The 21,584-nt window shown below is 40.5% G+C and overlaps 1 protein-coding gene across 1 annotated transcript in view; it reads left to right on the forward strand.

Annotated features, from left to right (window-relative positions):
- Positions 1 to 21,584, forward strand: part of LOC135222459 (uncharacterized) — a gene marked incomplete at its 5' end in the record, with an annotated part of 64,186 nt that overhangs the window by 599 nt on the left and 42,003 nt on the right. The window contains one exon of the mRNA XM_064260546.1: positions 102 to 279. Within this exon, the coding sequence (XP_064116616.1) occupies positions 102 to 279 (178 nt within the window). The remainder of the gene's footprint in view (positions 1 to 101; positions 280 to 21,584) is intronic.

Below are 21,584 nucleotides of genomic sequence, written 5' to 3' on the forward strand. Positions count from 1 at the left end.
GCTGTTGGTTACATATTTGGGAATCACTCTGGTTATAAATAATTTAGTGATATTGTATGCAACAACCTATCCTGGTTAAACTATTTAATGCTAATTTACAGATATATAACCTTGATGCAGGAATTAGCATTGACATATGGAGGAAGATTTCTGTTTGAAGAAACAACATCTGTAAATGATGTGCAATATGGCCTCATGGCAAATAGCTCTCATGGTTATTGCGTCTTCTGCAGAAAGAATAATGCTCACGCCACATTCTACAGGTCTCATACATTAAAGGTAAATATGCGTCCCAAAGATACCAAAATACATTGCTGTAATGTAGTCTTTTTAAGCAGTTATTTGTAATTCATGTTATTTGCCATGTCATCCACTGTAGAGAGTATTTCATGCATGTAGTTGACAATTATTTAGGACAAGGTACAGATATTAATAATTTGAAATTCCCTAAAAAGTAGACCAACATACAGCATTTAAAAAAAACCAGGTTGTTATTTATAAAATATGGGAAATCAAACTAGTACATTTACAATCAACTAATTAGTCAGTCTATATGTTACATAAATCTTGTTTTTACATATGTATCTACCAAGCAATTACATATAGCTTCTTCCTACCACGGCAGTAAAAAATTCAAGTTTTGCGGTGACACCACCATTGTTAGTGTAGGTGAATAGGACCCACCCACTTTCAGGAACAATAGGTACAATGTTGCAGGGGGTTCCGTTTGATTTTCTGTAGCCTCCCGACTAACATCAGTGGTATTTGGCATTCATCATGTCATTCTTGGATATTTTCCAGTATTTGGTGATGTACTTAGTTAATTTTGTGGGGATTTAGCATAATTAGCTATTGCATTAGCTCCATTATGTCAGACTCCAGCTCCTCTAGCATTAGATATTGTGTAGAAGGGTGTAAGACTAAGTTGACCAAATTGTCGTATGATTCACACATCAAGTGTATTAAGTGTGGGGGCAGGAATGTTGTGTTACAAAAATATGTCCAAAAATGTGAAGATTGGAATGAAAGTAAATGGAAAGCTTTAAAATCACACCAGATAGGCTTACTAGAGATAGGAATAGAGGCTTCTAGTAGTTGAGGATTTGTCTCTTCCTTCTCAACCTCCTATCATGTCCCTAATCCTTAATTCCTTGTTGGACTAGTGGGTTTACTGCTCGCCTACCAATGCGGTGGTCCAAAGTTCAATTCTCGTCTCTGCCAACGCGGAATCAGAGGGATTTATTTCTTGGTAATTAGAAATTCATTTCTCGATATTATGTGGTTCAGATCCCACAATAAACTGTAGATCCCGTTGCTAGGTGACTAATTGGTTCTTAGTCACGTAAAAATATCTAATCCTTCGGGCCAGCCCTAGGAGAGCTGTTAATCAGCTCAGTGGTCTGGTAAAACTAAGATATACTTAACTTAGCCCTCCTGCACCTTTACCTCTAACTCCGATTCCAGGCTCCCATGCTTCTAATCCTGACACCATTGCCAGTCAAAAAGTTTGTATTGCAATACACCCCCTGAACACCTGAACTAGCCCTGGTCACTTACCAGCCCGAACCATCATTTATTTAAATATTTTCCAAATCTTTGGTTTAAAATAAACGATCAGTGTTGCCAATCTCCTGGCAAACACCCTCGTTACTACCAGTTACCAGCCCACCGCTAGTAGCCCTGCCTCACGGGCCGGTCACTGACCTGCCCTCTCACGTCAATCACTTATCGTTCGCGGTGGAGTACAGATGTATCCACAGCGAACTCCTTTTTGGTCTTGCCCGGCCTTCATTTGCACCTTTGATTTGATTGAATTTGGTGACGAATTACTCATCCTCCCTTTTGGATTACGGTTGGATTGCTCGTTAATACCTTGTCATTAGACATTGATTCTGCAAAGGAAGAAACAACACAGGCTACGACAACGACTACTGCATCCTCGGCCACGACATCACAGAAAAACGACGAGCGGGAGTTCAACAACGTATCGTCTTTGCCAACAATGCAAGAAAAGGATGAGTACCCTATGACACGATAGTCATTCCTTATGCGTAAATTGTAGGCCTGTTCAATATAATGTAAAGACCAGATGTTTGGAATGTCAGGAGTGGTCTTTGGACCAGATGTTAGGGTATCTCAAACATAGGAAAGGTCTCGTATTAAGAAGTAAGTGTAGGCAGGAAGAGACTAACGTAGATCAAGATAAAGACTTAGAGACAGTGCTCTTTAAGAGACTTGAGAGTACGCTGACATCGAGTATGACATCTCGTTACCGATTTTATGTCAAGATTATGTGAGGATAGATCGAGCAATAGGGATACTGAAATTACTAATCGTTCTGTTTCCAGTCTCCCCTGCCTGTTCCAGAATCAGCCCTAACCGGTGCTAGGGGGTTATGGGGATCCGCAAGGCCCACGGGCAGGATCCGCCGTCCCCCCCTGGCGCGGAGCAGGCAGTGTTGGCAGCAGATTCCCCTTCCCTCGAGACATCTCGGTGTTTTACCAATTTTAGGTCAAGATTATGTGAGGATAGATCGAGCAATAGGGATACTGAAATTACTAATCGTTCTTTTCCAGCTCCCTGCCTGTTCCAGAATCAGCCCTAACCGTGCTGGGGGTTATGGGGATCCGCAAGCCCACGGGCAGGATCCGCCGTCCCCCCTGGCGCGGAGCAGGCAGTGTTGGCAGCAGATTCCCCTTCCCTCGATGTGTAAGTTCTCAGGATGATAAAAACTTAGGTCAGATATAGACGAGTAGGGATAATAGGCTACATAGTGTTTAGTTTAGGAAGAGAAGTGCAGGCTTCTTCGGGTCGGTTTTCTATTAAAAGTAGTGGTTTTTAGAGGCACAGTGTCCTTAGAGCATCTTTAGGCTTTTTCCTGCTTCGAGTTCCTTGCATCAGAAGCTTTTAGGCCAGGGTTGGTCTTTCAGATATGCTCCTTCGTCTTTAGGTTACTTTCCTCTACGTATACTATATGATAATTGTTAATATCAACTAATTCTCCGTTCAATGCATATTGACTTACGATATTCAGTATGAAGAGAAATCGAATAAAATTAACTACGGTTAGCCTAGTGTTCACGATGATATCGTATGCATATTCAGTAGCCTAGCCTAACCTAAAGTATTCGCTGTACAACATATCGGTAGTTATTTTTATTTTGGCTAACGCTGTAGGCTTACCCCTTCTTTACCGGGTGGGTGAGCAGAATGTAAACATTACATTCGCTGCCGAACTGAATCTCTCGTAGCGACTCCAGTTTGGAGGGTGCCAATCGTAAAATATTTGCCAAAAATACACTAATCAAGACAAGCTAATGAAATTATCAGGTATTATTAGCACTATAATAACGCATATTCTCTGTTAGTTTTATCATCCTACAGGGAAAATAAATTATTTTATGAAAACAAATGTGAACTCAGTGTCCCTTGTACAAGGGACACTGGTGGTCGGTGAGAAAACTACAGTCTTGAATAGAAATTCGGTCTTACAGAATGTTGGTATATCGCACCTAGAACATGCACATAAATTATCATCAAAATAGAACAGTAAATAAGCACGTAATAACAAAAAAAAGAGCAAAAACTAAAGCGAAAGCCCCGCCAATAAATATGGAAATCGCAAATTTTATAGTATATCGCTTTCAAAAATTGGTCGATGTCATTTTCTACGTTTTCTAAGATTAGTTTCATCACAGAAAACAACTTTAGGGGCATCAGGGGTATCTAAACTAATTTTTCAAGTTTTCTTGTCCTCAGAAAAATTGCCTTTTCTCTGGTTTGGTTTTCTATATAAAGTTTACTATAAGCTTTATTTTTACCTTCATTTATCTGGTGTTCATATCTTTTATTTGTAAAATGTAATAAGTGAATAATAAATAAATACAGTAAATGATGATACAACTGGTTTTTATACTTGGGTAGAAGTTATTACATGTTTACGCTTGTCTGGTTTTGTGATTTTTTGTTGAGACGCAGTTCATCTGTCACCTACACACTACTATAAGCAGTAATAATATTTTTTTGGGTTCATCATACGTCTGGCATCGTGTCATACTGTTTATTGCTCCAAACTCTTCAAACGAAATACAGAATGATTGGAAGTCCCTATCTAAAAAGAGGAGTTTTTGGTGGTACTATGCGTACCACCTTTATGCACCCGGTGCGATGTAGTAGACTTGAATGGTGGTACCCACCTACCTCCAAACAAACTTTCGGTAATGAAGAGGTTAAGGCATTCTTGACTTCGGATAATTCAATACAGGTGTAATTGAAAACGAACGAGAATCCGATCTGAGGATAATTAATATGATGTAATCGAACAGAATGAAGATCGGATCTGTCCGACTAAAGCATTATAATTGTATTATGTGTATCATCATATTGGCGTAGTATAAACACTAAACTCGGCAGTCATTCACGCTGGAATCAGCGGATGACGAATACGGGTTTGCGTCGCCGTATCCATCTCATTCTCTCCTGATTGACTAAAATGACTTAACGTAACACACTCTCACTTATGCCAAGTTTGTACAAACGTCTTAAAGGAGACGTGTCTTCAACTATGTTGACATTTAATATAGTCAATGAGGTATCTATCTTGGGGCATATAAACAGATCCAGATATAAGGAATTTGTATGCATGACCGTCTTCATACGTTTAACAGACTATTGCCGTCAGTATTTACATTGAGCTGATGTCAATTACAGTTACAATTATTACCAGTCGTATTATCAAATTACAATGACAACTGAAATTTAATATTAGGCCTAATAAAGTTAATTTAATTACCTTTAAATATTATTTTATTACTTTTCAATTAAATTATAATTACACTAGCTTGTCGTCAAACAGCACTATTGTAAGGAGGTGTGGTTTAGACAGACAAGGATGCCGGCTAGTCTATTTTTTTTTTTCTCCTTGGCTTCAGATTCAACCATATCACTTGGTCTCGGCTAATGTTTTTGTCCTTAGTTAGCATATTAATGAATATCTGGATACTTAACTTATGTAACGAAGTCATACTGTTCGTCTTACGATGTAATTTAAGACCAAAATTTGACTGATACGTCTCATCGGAAGCTAGTTTTTCCCGCTGGGTTAGATGGCGTTAAATTTAGGATTCCGTTCGTTTTTCACTTCGTTTTCATAGGTATTACGAACCTTACACTTTATATACGTTATTAATCCTTTGTCTGTGTGAAAACAACAGTAATGAGCTCTTTCATGCTATTAGTTTCTTTTACCACGGCTGCGTTGGAATTCATACATAAGCTCGGGACTTCTGTCCAGGTTGCTGATGAACGTAATTTTGCCTTATAGCTTCAGCTGCATTTATAACATGAATACAGTAATTACCGTCCCACGCGGATGAATACAATAACGGATGTTGCTATCGGATTCGATTACTGTCACACGCTGATCAATACAATAAAGTGATGTTGTTATAGGAGTCGATCGCATTAGCAACAAGTTCTCGTTCGGTTGTTCATAGCTGTACGGAGTTATACGAGTATTATCGTTAAGATAATACCCTTTTAACTTGCTGCAATTTGCGGAGGTGGAGATATTAGACGATCGTAATTTCTCTCTCTCTCTCTCTCTCTCTCTCTCTCTCTCTCTCTCTCTCTCTCTCTCTCTCTCTCTCTCTCTCTCTCTCTCTTCCCTGATTTTATCTCTCTCTCTCCCCTCTTTTCTTTTTCCCAGATTTTTAATTCTCTCTTTACCTAGACGATTGTTTGTCTCTCTCTCTCTCTCTCACTTTTCTGATTTCATATTCTCTCCATATTCTCTCATCCTATTTTCCACGCTCTCCTAACACTGGACTCATTGTGCAACAGAGGTTTTTCTTCCTTTCACACCTTTTTTTTTTGTTTTCAAACTTTCTCAATTTCCCTTCAGCGCTGACTGACCTCATAGGTCCCAATACTCGGCCTTTGGCCTAAATTCTATTTTTAAAAACCCAACAATCTTGCTGTCTGAGTTAGTATTAGAGTAGGGAGCGAATATTCGGAATATGTATAAGGTATTCAGATATGATATATCACAAGAGGATTTTAAGTATTAGGAAAGATAGGAAAGAACATGTCTGGGTCTATCTGAGGGTATTCTTCCAAGTGCCAACCAGGCAGAGTACAGACAGGCAGGTACAACACTACAAGAGAGGACATCACTACGATCGACGACACCGTTGTCTCCTCGTACATGAGAGGCCTAAGGCCACATGGGAGGTCTTCAGTTTCCCTCCATACATGAGAGGCCGAGGAGCCACATGGGAGGTCTTCAGATTCCTCCATACATGAGAGACCGAGCCACATGGGAGGTCTTCAGATTCCCTCCATACATGAGAGGCCGAGAGCCACATGGGAGGTCTTTAGTTTTTCCTCTACTCAGGTGAGGCACATAGCCAGCTGAGAGGAAACAGGTATCCCTTCCGCACTCAAATGAGTTTTTGACCTTAGGGTAGAGGTGCAGGGAGTTTTTCCCTCCACATATGGCAGGCCTAGAAGGCCACACATGGGGAGATTAGCTTGGACGAGTGACAAATGAACTTGAGACTGACTCGCGTACTCAATTATATTGACTGACAACTAGTACAGTGGAGGGCCGGGCAGATTTGATTCCCCACCTCCAAATTATGTTGTTTAATCGGGCTAGTTCAGGTGTTCAGGGGGTGTATTGCAATGTGAAGTTTTTATTGTAAAACTAATATTGTAATACCTACCTAAACACCTGAATGATTCCCACCCTCCTCCCCTCTCATACGAGTTATTGAGTTATGATTGACGTGAGAGGGCAGGTGTGACCGCCCGTGAGCAGGGCTACTAGCGGTGGGCTGGTAACTAGGTAACGAGGGTGTTTGTTTGCCCGGAGGATTTGGCAACAACTGATCGTTTTATTTTTAACCCAAAGATTTTGGAAAATTTTTTAATAACTTGATGGTTCGGGCTGGTAAGTGACCAGGGCTAGTTCAAGTGTTCAGGTAGGTATTACAATATTAGTTTTACAATAAAAACTTCATTTTTCTTGCGAATGCTGCAATGGAGTTAGGTACCCTCTTTTATGTCTTTTGTGGAGAGGTCATCTCTCAGTGCTCTAAGTGATAGTTCAGTGCCTTCTGATAGTGTTGTGCTTCCTAAGGAGGTAGCTGTTCGTCCCACCAGTGCTCTTAGGTAAAGGTCCCTGGGAGTCAAAGGGAGGCTGGTGGGGTTTCCCCACAGTCAGTTGCCCCCTCATTCAAGCCTGTTGATCGCCATTGGAAAGGGGTCTCTTCTAGTGTGAACTGCTTGTCATCAGATTCAGTGGACTTTGCCAGACAGGCGACGTCATCGTCGTTGAGCTTGTCTCTCGATCCTTGAAGAGACATGCTGCCACTGCTGACAGTTCTCAACTTGTCAGAAGTACAGTGGTACCTTGAGATACGAAATTAATCCGTTCCGAGGTTGCTTTCGTATCATGAGCTTTTCGTATCTTGAACCGAATTTTACATGTAAAATGGCTAATCTGTTCCAAGCCCTACAAAAACACCCCAGTAAATTTTATAATAAAGCTAAATTGACCAATAAACAGTGAAATACTACAACAATTTGGACCAATCAATACCTAATTTAATACGTATTAGTACTAATATGTACGTACCTGTAAATAAAGTGTATTAGTATACATGGTATACAAGAAATACTGTACGTACATACGTACGTATGTAGTAAAAATGTGGTAACCTTACCTTTCAAGTGAGGCTATCTTCGAAAGTGGCGACAGAGGAGGAGGACAAACGGCGACGAAAACTTCTTATAGTACTTACACTTAACTTTACGAAACACATTAAAAAATGTCAGGAAACATAAACTAAACTTTATGAAAAACATTAACAAAACTTTAACACTTGACTTTACAAAAAACTTAAAATTAAATTTATATTTTCTTTTCTTTTTTTTCTTTTTTACATTTTGTATTTTACTTTTTTATACTTTACATTATTTTTTTTTTTTTTTTTTTTTTTTAACACAAATTTCAGGGTTTCTCTTTTCTACAAATGATTGCACCTTATTAGAAAAAGCAGCTAGAGCATCCTTAATTTCTGCCGTTGTCATAGGGTCGTCGTCCTCCTCCTCACCGCTGCTAGAGAACTCTTCTTGAACGACGTTATGTTGCATGGCCTCCAACTCCTTCAGGTCATCCGTTGTAATCTCCTCTTGGTGCTCTTCGGGAAGGTCATTGATGTCGTCCTCGTCGACGACCAGCCCCATGAACTTGCCGAGTGCAACGATCTCGTCAAGATCTGGTTGCGAAACAGTTTCAGGAGCGTCAACTGTTTCTGAATCTGCAGCACCAGCTTCGCCCACGTCGAATCTCTCGAAGCCTCGGGCGGATACGGCATCAGGCCAGAGTTTCCTCCACAAAGAATTAAAGGTTCGCCTCGAAACCTCCTGCCAAACTTGATCGATGAGTCGGATGCATATGACAACATCGAAATGCTCCTTACATATTCACGCAAGGTGAGGTTTGTGGTATTGGTGATGTCGAAACATCTCTTGAAAAGATGTTTCGTATACAGCTTCTTGAAGGTCGATATCACTTGCTGGTACATGGGCTGGAGGAGAGGGTTGGTGTTAGGCGGGAGATAAAGAACCTTGATAAATGAATACTCCGCTAGGATATCTTCCTCAAGGCCAGGAGGGTGAGCAGGTGCATTGTCCAACAACAGTAGACATTTCAGAGGGAGGCACTTCTCTTCCAAGAATTTCTTCACTGTCGGGCCGAAACACAGATTTACCCACTCCGTGAACAAAAATCTTGTTACCCAGGCTTTCGCATTAGCCCTCCACATCACCGGAAGCTTCTCCTTCAGCACATTGTGGGCCTTGAAGGCTCGAGGAGTCTCCGAATGATAGGCAACTAGGGGCTTTACCTTGCAATCCCCACTTGTGTTCGAACAAAGTGCTAGCATAAGCCTGTCTTTCATAGGCTTATGCCCGTGTAGCTTCTTCTCTTCCTCCGTGATGTACTTCCGACTAAGGCCATTTATTGCAATACACCCCCTGAACACCTGAACAAGCCCTGGTCACTTACCAGCCCGAACCATCATTTTATTAAAAATTTACCAAATCTTTGGTTAAAATAAACGATCAGTGTTGCCAATCTCCTGGCAAACACCCTCGTTACCTAGTTACCAGCCCACCGGTGATAGCCCTGCCTCACAGGCCGGTCACACCTGCCTTCTCACGTCAATCACTTTTCGTTCGCGGTGGAGTACAGATGTATCCACAGCGAACTCCTTTTTGGTCGTTGCCCGCCTTCATTTGCACCTTTGATTTGATTGATTTTGGTGACGAATTACGCATCCCTTTGGATTACAGTTGGATTGCTCTTAATACCTTGTCATCAGACATTGATTCTGCAAAGGAAGAAACAACACAAGCTACGACAACGACTACTGCATCTCGGCCACGACATCACAGAAACGACGAGCGGAAGTTTCAACAACGTTAATCGTCTTTGCCAACCCAAAATGGCAAGAAAAGGATGAGTACCCTATGACCGATAGTCATTCCTTATGCGTAAATTGTAGGCCTGTTCAAAATAATATATAGACCAGATGTTTGGAATGTCAGGAGTGGTCTTTGGACCAGATGTTAGGGTATCTCAAACGTTAGGAAAGTTCTCGTATCAAGAAGTAAGTGTTGCAGGAAGAGACTAACGTAGATAAAGATAAAGACCTAGAGACAGTGCTCTTTAAGAGACTTGAGAGTAGGCTGACATCGATATGACATCTCTGTTACCGATTTTATGTCAAGATTAAGTGAGGATAGATCGCAATAGGGATACTGAAATTTACTAATCGTTCTTTTCCAGCTCCCCGCCTGTTCCAGAACCAGCCCTAACGGTGCTGGGGTTATGGGGATCCGCAAGCCCACAGGGCAGGATCTGCCGTCCCCCCTGGCACGGTAGCAGGCAGTGTTGGCAGCAGATTCCCTTCCCTCGATGTGTAAGTTCTCAGATGATAAAAACTTAGGTCAGATATAGACGAGTAGGGATAATAGGCTACATAGTGTTTAGTTTAGGAAGAGAAGTGCAGGCTTTCTTCGGGTTGGGTCGGTTTTTCTATTAAGAGTAGTAGTTTATAGAGGCACAGTGTCCTTAGAGCATCTTTAGGCTTTTTTCCTGCTTCGAGTTCCTTGCATCAGAAGCTTTTAGGCCATGGTTGGTCTTTCAGATATGCTCCTTCGTCTTTAAGGTTACTTTCCTCTACTTATACGATACGATAATTGTTAATATCAACTAATTCTTCTCCGTTCAATGCATATTGACTTACGATATTCAGTATGGAGAGAAATCGAATAAAATTAACTACGGTTAGCCTTAGTTGTTCACGATGATAGATTCGTATGCATATTCAGTAGCCTAGCATAGCCTAAAGTATTCGCTATACAACATATCGGTAGTTATTTTTATATTGGCTACGCTGTAGGCTCAAGGCATTCTGACTTCGGATAATTCAGTACAGGTGTAATTGAAAACGAACGAGAATCCGATCTGAGGATAATTAATATGAATGTAATCGAACAGAATGAAGATCGGATTCTGTCCGACTAAAGCATTATAATTGTATTATATGTATCATCATATTAGCGTAGTATAAACACTTAACTCGGCAGTCATTCACGCTGGAATCAGCGGATGACGAATACGGGTTTGCGTCGCCGTATCCATCTTATTCTCTCCTGATTGCGTAAAATGACTAACGTAACAAAACACTCACTTATGCCAAGTTTGTACAAACGTCTTGAAGGAGACGTGTGTTCAACTATGTTGACATTTAACATAGTCAATGAGGTATCTATCTTGGGGCATATAATCAGATGTCAGATATAAGGAATTCGTATGTATGACATCTTCATACGTTTTAAACCGACTATTGCCGTTCAGTAATTACATTGCGCTTATGTCAATTACGGTTACAAATTATTACCAGTCGTATTATCAAATTACAATGACAACTGAAATTAATATTAGGCCTAATAAAGTTAATTTAATTACCTTTAAATATTATTTTATTACTTTTCAATTAAATTACAATTACACTAGCTTGTCGTCAAACAGCACTATTGTAAGGAGGTGTGGCTTAGACAGACAAGGATGCCGGCTAGTCTGTTTTTGTTATTTTTGTGTTTTTTTTTTCCTTGGCTCCAGATTCAACCATATCACTTGGTCTCGGCTAATGTTTTTGTCCCTAGTTAGCATATTAATGAATATCTGGATACTTAACTTATAGAACGAAGTCATACTGTTAGTCTTACGATGTAATTTAAGACCAAAATTTGACTGATACGTCTCATTGGAAGCTAGTTTTTCCCTCGGGTTAGATGGCGTTAAATTTAGGATTCCGTTCGTTTTTCACTCGTTTTCATAGGTATTACGAACCTTACACTGTATATGCTTTATTAATCCTTTGTCTGTGTAAAAAAAAAAAAAAAAAAAAAAAAACAGTAATGAGCTCTTTTATGCTATTAAGTTTTCTTTACCACGGCTGCGTTTGAATTCATACTAAAGCTCGAGACTTCTGTCCAGGTTGCTGGATGCACGTAATTTTGCCTTATTAGCTTCAGCTGCATTGTAACGTGAATGAATACAATAACGGATGTTGCTATCGGATTCGATTACTGTCACACGCTGATCAATACAATAAAGTGATGTTGTTATAGAAGTCGATCGCATTATCAAGAAGTTCTCGTTCGGTTGTTCCATAGCTGTCACGGAGTTATACGAGTATATTATCGTTAAGATAATACCCTTTTAACTTGGAAGAGGTGCAATTTACGGAGGTGGAGATGTTAGACGATTGTAATATCTCTCTCTCTCTCTCTCTCTCTCTCTCTCTCTCTCTCTCTCTCTCTCTCTCTCTCTCTCTCTCTCTCTCTCTCTCTCTCTCTCTCACTTCCCTGATTTTATATTCTCTCTTTATCCTAGACGATTGTATTTCTCTCTCTCTCTCTCTCTCTCTCTCTCTCTCTCTCTCTCTCTCTCTCTCTCTCTCTCTCTCTCTTACTTTTCTGATTTCATATTCTCCCATCCTATTTTCCACGCTCTCCTAACACTGGACTCATTGTGCAACAGAGGTTTTTCTTCCTGTCACTCCTTTTCAAACTTTGTCAATTTCCCTTCAGCGCTGACTGACCTCATAGGTACCAATACTCGGCCTTTGGCCTAAATTCTATTTTTAAACTCAACAATCTTGCTGTCTGAGTTAGTATTAGAGTAGGGAGCGAATATTAGGAATATGTATAAGGTATTCATGATATGATATATCACGAGAGGATGTTTTAAGTATTAGGACAGATAGGCAAGAACATGTCTGGGTCTATCTGAGGGTATTCTTCCAAGGTGCCAACCAGCAGAGTACAGACAGGCAGGTACAACGCTACAAGTGAGGACATCACTACGATCGACGACACCGTCGCAGACGCACCGATGGACATGGTTGTCTCCTCCGTACATGAGAGGCCTAAGGCCACATGGGAGGTCTTCAGTTTCCCTCCATACATGAGAGGCCGAGAGCCACATGGGAGGTCTTCAGATTCCCTCCATACATGAGAGGCCGAAAGCCACATGGGAGGTCTTCAGATTCCCTCCATACATGAGAGGTCCGAGAGCCACATGGGAGGTCTTCAGTTTTTCCTCTACTCAGGTGAGGCACATAGCCCAGCTGAGAGGAAACAGGTTTGTATCCCTCCCGCACTCAATGAGTTTTGACCGTTAGGGTAGAGGTGCAGGGAGTTTTTCCCTCCACATATGGGAGGCCTAGAAGGCCACACATGGGAGATTAGTTTGAAGAGTGACAAATGAACTTGAGACTGACCCGCGTACTCAATTATATTGACTGACAACTGGTACAGTGAGGGCCAGTAGATTTGATTTCCATTCCCCACCTCCAATTAATGTTTTTAATCGGGCTTGTTTCAGGTGTTCAGGGGGTGTATTGCAATATGAAGTTTTTATTGTAAAACTAATATTGTAATACCTACCTGAACACCTGAATGATTCCCACCCTCCTCCCCTCTCATACAGAGTTATTGAGTTATGATTGACGTGAGAGGGCAGGTGTGACCGGCCTGTGAGGCAGGGCTATCACCCGGTGGTCTGTAACTAGGTAATGAGGGTGTTTGCCAGGAGATTGGCAACACTGATCGTTTATTTTAACCAAAGATTTGGTAAATTTTTAATAAATGATGGTTCGGGCTGGTAAGTGACCAGGGCTTGTTCAGGTGTTCAGGTAGGTATTACAATATTAGTTTTACAATAAAAACTTCATTTTTTCCAAAAAAGGCCAGTCTCATCACAGTTGAAGCCTTGCTGAGAACTGTAGCCTTCCTTGATTGTCATCTCGTCGAACGTCTTAATAAAGGCTTTGGCTGCTTCTGTGTCCGAGCTGGCCGCCTCCCCATGCCGCACCACTGAATGGATGCCAGTCCGTTTACGGAATTTTTCGAACCACCCATGAGAAGCCTTGAGCTCTGGGGTTGGCATCAATGTCCCTTCTCCTCCATCGTCTTCGGCCTGGGCAATCAAATCGCCGAAAACAGCGCTGGCCTTGTGGGAGATTGCCATCTCGGTTATCGTATTGCCAGTGATTTCTTTGTCTTTTATCCAGACAAGAAGCAGCTATTCCATCTCGTCGTGCCCACTGGCTCCTCTTGCTAGACAAAATAAGTTACGCCCTTGGAAGGTGTACTGCTTTGATGGCATCCTTCTGCTTAAGGATGGTGCCTATTGTTGACGGATTTCAGCCATATTCCTTGGCGATCACACTCAATCGGATGCCAGCTTCATACTTTTTTATTATCTCCATTTTTGTCTCCAAAGAAAGCATCCTCTTCTTTCCTACTTCAACTTTCTTGCGACCCATGACTACGTATATACTGTACGTAATTAAGTTATGTAGTACGTATACGTACGTAGTAAAGTTCTCACACAACACGATAAAGTAGTACTACAACGAAATCACTTAACGGATTTATGTTAATAAACGAAATCGTACAGAAAGAACGAATTCCGCGTGCTTACGATACCGATGATGCCGCCGAGTGGCCGAAAAAGCACGCCGCTACGTAGATGCATGATGGGATCATGGGAGAGATGCTGACCAATAGGAGAGCAGGATCTTATGGCAGTGACTAGCATCAGGAACCAATGGGAGAGCGGGAGGATGGTGGCGAGTATACTAAGTTAGCAGCACGCGAGTTTTAAAATTGTTATTGGTGGTCCAGGTGAATCTCGGGAGTTTATAGCAACAACCTTTCGCATCTTGAACAATTTTCGTATGTAGAGCAAAAAAAAAATCTTTGTATTTGCTTTCGTATCTCAAGTTTTTCGTAAGTTGAGCCTTTTGTATGTCGAGGTACCACTGTACATAGAGATCAGTAACAGCTGTCAGCCTTCTTGTAGCTATACGAGGTTCAGCCTCCAGTGCTTAAGGCAGCTCGTCATCCCTGGACTTGGGATAGCCCGAAGTCTTTCTCTGGTTCAGAGCGTGTTCCATCTCAAAAGCACCCTGATGTCTCTGTTAAGCGTCCGTCTTTGGTAGCTGAAGCTTTCTCTGCTTCCAAGCGCCCATCTCCCTCAAGACATTTAGTGCCTGCTCCTGTTGGTCTGTCTGCTTCTGTACTCTTTCCGCCGCATCTGTCCTCTTGCCACCCGCCTCAGTCCATTCAGTGCCCACTGCGGGTTGCTAGGCGCTAGCAGCAGGATGCCAGAGTTAGTACGTCAACCGCCTGCTTCCCCTTCCTATGTTTAAGAAGATTCTTCTTTGCGCCCATTAGATGTCAGCTGGAAGAGTTTAATGATTTTTCTTCTTAATAAGTAACCTTTGACGACACAGAGTAAGGATAATTTGTTGTCCCCGATATCTTCTGAAGTAGTCTGGGTGCCAAATCCAGAGTTTTAACCAAGGTGTGCATGATGTGGTGCATAGTCGTTCGGAATGGATCAGACGAAGATCTGATGGGTGCCACCAGAGCCATATATATAGAGAGTTTGGCCATGCTCAGAACTACTCGGCAACGTCACTGATGGATGGGTGCCATCTTGCTTCTGTTTGACACTGTCATACCAGAGCTGTCATTGAGGTGAGGGAAACTTTAAAACCTTTGGAACTGGATATTTTGAAGTGAGCACATGACATTGGATTACATGTTAGTGCCATCACATTGGACATGGAGAGCAAATCGGGCTCTTCTAAAGAGCTTGGGCATTATTTGTTCCAGGAATTATAGAATAGTTAATAAGATAGCTCATCCTGTCAACAAAGAACAATTTCTTTACTTCATGTATGATGTACCACATGTCATAAAGAACTTGTGGTCATGTCTAGTGATAGGTAATATCATTCATTTGAGTGATGACATGGTAAAACAGTTTGATTTGCTATCGAAGAAGGGGACAGCTGAACATGTCAAAAGTTTGATATCTTTTCAGGAAGGCAAAGATCTGAATTTTGTGCCAAAACTTTCTGAAGCTCATGTAAATCCATCTCATTTTGAGAAAATGAAAGTATCAAGTGCTTTAAATTTCTTTAGCAATTCGGTAAAAGCAGGACTTCATTACTTGTTGAATGTAAAGGATACAGTAGAGACTTACAACAGCTTGGTTCATTGGTCTGACAAATAAGTGGTTTGGTTTAATGTCAAGTAGACATCCAATCATGGCACTAAGTAACGTCAATGAATCATGTTATAAGCAAACTATACTGCATCTTGAGCAAGTTATAAGGGTGTTTCATGAAATATGTATTGGAGTTAATGCACAGTGGAAGCAAGCCCAAACTGGAATCATATTGTCTACCACATTCCATTCTTAATCTCCAAAGTAATTATTTGAGAAAACTCTTTTTAGCTCCTAAGACTGAAAAACCCAGTGCCAACTGCCTTAGAATTATGACAGTCTCTGAAATCAGTTGCACAATTTCTTAAATGTTCAAATGCAAGTAATTATAACATTGATGACCATGAGTTTCTAGCAGACATTTTAATCAAGCAGAACTGAGCAACATACACTATATTGCTAGTTACTTCATAAAAAAGGTTAAAAAGTCAAATAATCATTGTACGTTTTGTCTTCAAACAATATAGAGCAACCAGTCAACACAGACAGATCCTTCTCAAAGGTTGACTCAGTTAAATGAATATAGAGAAAACTGCCTAGTTTATATCACAGATGCTTGCTTCAGTTTATTTCTGATTGCAGAAGATATTTTTAAGTCAAATGGAAATAAGTAATTTTGGAAATGAGCAATTTATTAGGACTAGTGCATTTGGCAAACACTCAGACAAAAGATATAACCTTTCTGTGTTGTCATGACATTAAGGGTAGATTCCTGAAGTTTTTCTTCACTTTAGGATTACATATATTTGCTAAAAAAACGAGATTTTTTGTAAGGCTCGGTTGTTAAAATCAAAAGGAAGTGATTTATGGAGTACGAGTATGATGATGATAAGAAAAGCTGTAATTTTGAAACCATGTATAATATTTCATAATACCTGTTATTTATTTTAAAGTTAAAACTGTAATAAAGTTAAACTATCATGAGTGTTTTAATAAACATCTTAATGGTTGTTAGAAAGCTTAAGTTGACAATCAGCAGCATGTGATAAGAGAGAGAGAAGAGCTGAGACATCGCTCAGGTGGGTGACCGCAGCTGAATAGGACAAGAGCAAGATGATGCCCTGTCCAAAGGCTGGTCAAACTATCCCTATATATGGCTCTGGGTACCACCATTGCACCCTCGGGGAAATTGAAATATTCAAGATTGCCGCCATTAGATATGTACCAGTTCAGGCTTCAAGATTTCATGGCACCTGATAATTGAAGTGCACATTGTTCATAGTTTTAGAGGTCTCTGAATAATTCTGAATGATAATCATCCCTTTGGAAGTTCAAGATGGCTGCCATCCTGGATGGTTATCTCAGAAATGTGACCTAGTCAAAGCATAGGCTGATTAGCAAGGTAAACTAAATTATGTTGTACGGTTTCCTTTATCTTTTACAGGTTTTTATCAAACATTGAATGAAATCCAAGGCTGCTGACTTTATCCATTTCCTTATGAGTTTTGTTGGATTGAACTGATTTGAATACAGAATTTAGGCCATTCAACACTTAAACGGAAATTGACAGTACAAGGTTTGAAAGGTGTAACAGGAAGAAAACCTCGCAGTAGCACTATGAATCAATGCTAGGAGAGGATGGAAAGTGACATGCAAGAAAGAAAATATGAAAGGAGGTACAGTAAAAGGAATGAAAGGGGTTGCAGCTAGGGACCGAAGGCATGCTGCAAAGAACTTTTAACCCTTTCATGTCCAACTGACTTAATAGTACGTAAAATTACTCTATCCCCTTCCTATCCAACTGACGTAGCGGTACGTAAAATTCACCGAAATTTTTCGTACGTGTGGTAGGGGCATTTTTTTTTTTTTTTTCGGACAAGTAGCGATTTCCATAGGCTAGATCATACCTTGGACCATGTATCTGAGGTATCAATACGCCAGCAAAGTAGTTCCTGTACTGTGCATCTCAAATCCCTGGCGTAGTAAAATTCTCACAATGAAATCAGCTGATCGCACCCACACTTCCCTCTCAGTGACCCACGTGCGAGCTGTTGTTGACTCAAGTGTTTGTTTACATGGTTACGTCACGCAAGAACAATAGTTTTCCAACATGCACTTGCGTAGTTTTTATGATAAAAGTAACGGAAAACGCGTTGGTGCATCCCATACGAGATGATTAGAGTTTCGGCAGGGCTCTGAATCTCCAGATGCCAAGATAAGGAGGCTTCTAATGGACTATGACTTTTCTTGGAAGGCTCGTAGGATTAACCTAACCCCAACCAAGCAAGCCATGGAACTACTTTGTCTGGAGTTGTTATGTATAGCAACGTTTCCTTTACATTTTGGTATATTTACAAAGGAATTTCAATGAAAAATAACCGAGATAGGGCTCTTCAAAACATTTTTTTTCTAGCGATAATTCTCACCATGCGCGGGGCAGAGTGCTCTGTTTTTTACCCTTTTTCTATCAATTTTTTCACCGGCTGGACTTAATAGTTTTCCATTTATTTATATGTCAATATTTAGAGAATTTTATTGACTTTCTCATAAAAAATAATTCATTCGCCTGACTTTCATAGTTTTTGGGTTAAGAACGAAAATATAAAATAAGTAAAGATTTTTTTTTTAAATAACTCACATTTTTTCGTATTTTGAGGGCTGGGACACTTATTCTGACTATTCCACCATAAAATACTAACATTTAGAAAAAAGGACAGCAAAATGAACGTTGTTGGCAAAAAATGTATATTTTTGCTGAATTTTTGAAATAATTATTTTTTCGCACTGTCGAGCGCTCCCAAACACCTCTGATATCTGGGGACACAGTGCTCAAAACTAAGCGGGTATGAAAGAGTTAAGTAGTATCTACGGTGCACCTTACAGGCGTCCTGAGGAAGTAATGAAATCTTCATTCAGTGGCGTTCAGCAAATGCTCCAGGGAAAGAATTTCCCTCAGAATTATAGAGCTTTGTATATTGTGGCATAAGAGGTTCTGCGTCCAATTCTGGTATAAGTGGAAAGTTATGATGGACTACTTAATGAGCTATAGCTGATGAGAATCGTACAGCAAAACTTGGCTTGAGAACCTCATCAAACCAATATTTCTCATCATGCTATTTGTCCGGGCAGAGATAGAAGGTGAATGGTCACTCCATCTTCTAGCGGTGAAGCTCATGATACCATACTTCTTTGCAGCTGGCCATATACTTTATGCTAGATATGACTTATTGTACCTTCAGTATATGGAGAAGTTGAATGGCCAAACACTAGAAAGATTCCTCAAAGGCAACATGTTCAGCGACATCAAGCTGATATTTGGAATGGGATATGGACAGGCATGATGAAAGACTACATTTATGCACTTTGGACATGGTCTTGTTGGCTTGATTGGAATTACCCTAAACCAACCAGCAGTGAAACAATGGGCATTGAGTTTGCACATCTGTAGCAGACTTATAAAAGATTTTGCAGACTTGTGAAAAGAGGAGCCAATATCTAAAGACACACCAAGGAAACAAAAAAAACAGCTTCCGAGATAATCAGCATTGCATTGACCCTTTTAATATAAATGACAGCTCTACTGATGATGCACTTGTAAATATTGACTGGAGGAGTCTTTAGAGGGAAGGTCAATTCAGATGAAGCTGTCAACATTGGATTAAAACAGATGAAAGATTTTGAGATGGGTTAGCCCAACAACTTCCACAAGAGTATGCCATGCCAAGTTACATCAGTAGCAGCCACTACCAAGAATCAGTTAAACCAAGTACCTGCTGGACATATTGATACAGGTCTTATCTTTGCAAGAGCTATGGCTTTAACAACAGGTCGGGACATTACTGTGAAAGAGGTGCTGAAGTATGAACTGTTCTCTATTCCATTATCCATATTCAAAGAGAATGGTCTGTCTTTACTCAGGATTGCCAAGCAAAGGCCACTTTGAAGAAGAATCTCAAAGTTGAAGTATCATCAAGAATATCTTAGAAGCCAAATGCCATTGTACTTGATGGCTGTGCTATCCTTTGGTGGATTCACTGGCCAGTGAATGGGCAAGCTAAGGACTTTGGTTATGGGTTCATGGCTTACATACTTCCTAGGATGTCTCAGTGTGCCTGTGTGCATTTGGTATTTGAAGAGTTTATAGTATCAAAGATGGAATTTGCTTTTCCTGATCCTGCAAAGCAACTACATGTCAATATAAGCTCTCATTGGATATATGCTGTTATTGGATACTCCATTGCCACCTCAATCAGTTATACTGACCATGCCTAAGAACAAGGAGCAACTTATAGATGTTATCTGTATGGAACCTACCAAGAAAGTTCGACAGAATCTTACCCGTCTTCCCTCATCATAACAGAAAAGTCCCTGTTCCAATTGAAGTCAAGGATGGGCCTCTTCATTAATGTCTTGATTTTACTACTACCCATGAAAAGGCAGATGTCATAATTTCCCAACAGGTGATGAATCTTGTAGCAAAGGGATGCAGGTCTATCAAAGTGGTTTGTGATGACACTGATGTCTGTGTTGCTACTTCACTTCTCCCATGAAGAGAAATTAACATCAGTGGTCCAGATAGAAGCAGCCAGTCCTGGCCGATCATCTGTAGATATTGGAGAAACCAGTAAAAAGCATAATGACATCATACCATATGTATTTGTTTTCACCACTTGCTGTGACAGGTTGTGATACTGCTGGAGCATATTATGGTATTGGCAAGGCAAAAGTGATCAGTGTCTTGTAGTCTGGCCACAAATTAACTTGTATTGGTAACCCAGGCTCAGATATTGGAGAAGTTATCAAGGAGGCAACTGGATTTATTGCAACCTGTTATGGTGTAAAGCACACTCAGAAGAAATTATGAGGGATATCTGATTTCAGGTTTGGCTGTCAAAAGCTGGGAAGAAAAAATTGTGTGCAGCCAAAATTGATGTCTTTGCCTCGTACATTGGAGGCCTTTGAAGAGAATGTGAAGAGTATATTTTCAGGCATGAAAACAAATACCTATGTATATGGAAAGCTGCTCTTGACAGAACCACTGACTATGGATGTTTATTGCCATGGATGGCAAAAGATGAACGATTCATATGTCTCCAGCTATTTCAAAAGATATGGAAATAGCTCCACCAGAACTCCTGAAATTAATCCAATGTTCATCACAACTACGTTGTTTTGTGTTTTGTAAATGTGGTGGGGAGGACATTGTCTGAATCCAAGAACTGTTGACTCCTGACAAGGACGATGACAAGATACATGATGAGGATGACAATGATTAGTTTGAAATTTTGATAGGTATAGCATCACCAATACCAGTAGTATAGTCATTTTATATTTTTTAACCATTTTATTGTTTTCCTGAATTTGTCATTGTACGCCTATGAACATTTCTTCCTATTCAGTATTCATGATAATACAATTTGTCATCTTTCTAAACTATAATTGTTAAAACATAGTTTAAAGTTTATATCAGTACAGTTGTACTGTAATCACTCTGTCATCCTGTCTTGTGATGGAGTTCTGTTAAGTAGCCCTTTACCACCAATTTTGTTTTCTTGGGTGAGCTCTTTGCCTGCGAGACGTTGTTTGGCGGCCGCTGATTGGCTGGGTGCTGCCTACCTCCTGGTACCAGCCAATCAGCGGCCGCCAAACAAACTTCTCGTAAGCATAGGGTTCATCCAAGAATCTACCTTAAGTGAACCAGCTATACATATCCGCGACCAATCGATTTATGTGTGTTGTCAGTAAGGCCGTGGCGGAACGGCGCTTCGCGCCTTATCCGCATTTTTAAAGATTCTTGGCTGGCTCGACATGTTTCGGCAAGCGGGTAATATTGTGCTGCGCTCGCTAACCACAGGATTTACAGTGGGCCGACCAACCTAACCGCATGGCTGGCCAGTCTAACCGCGGACAATCCACCATTTTAAACTACCATTAAACTACCCTAGATACATTATTGCACTTACCTTACAATTGAAAATCTTCC

The sequence above is a fragment of the Macrobrachium nipponense genome, chromosome 3 (assembly GCF_015104395.2).
Source record: "Macrobrachium nipponense isolate FS-2020 chromosome 3, ASM1510439v2, whole genome shotgun sequence".
NCBI lineage: Eukaryota > Metazoa > Arthropoda > Malacostraca > Decapoda > Palaemonidae > Macrobrachium > Macrobrachium nipponense.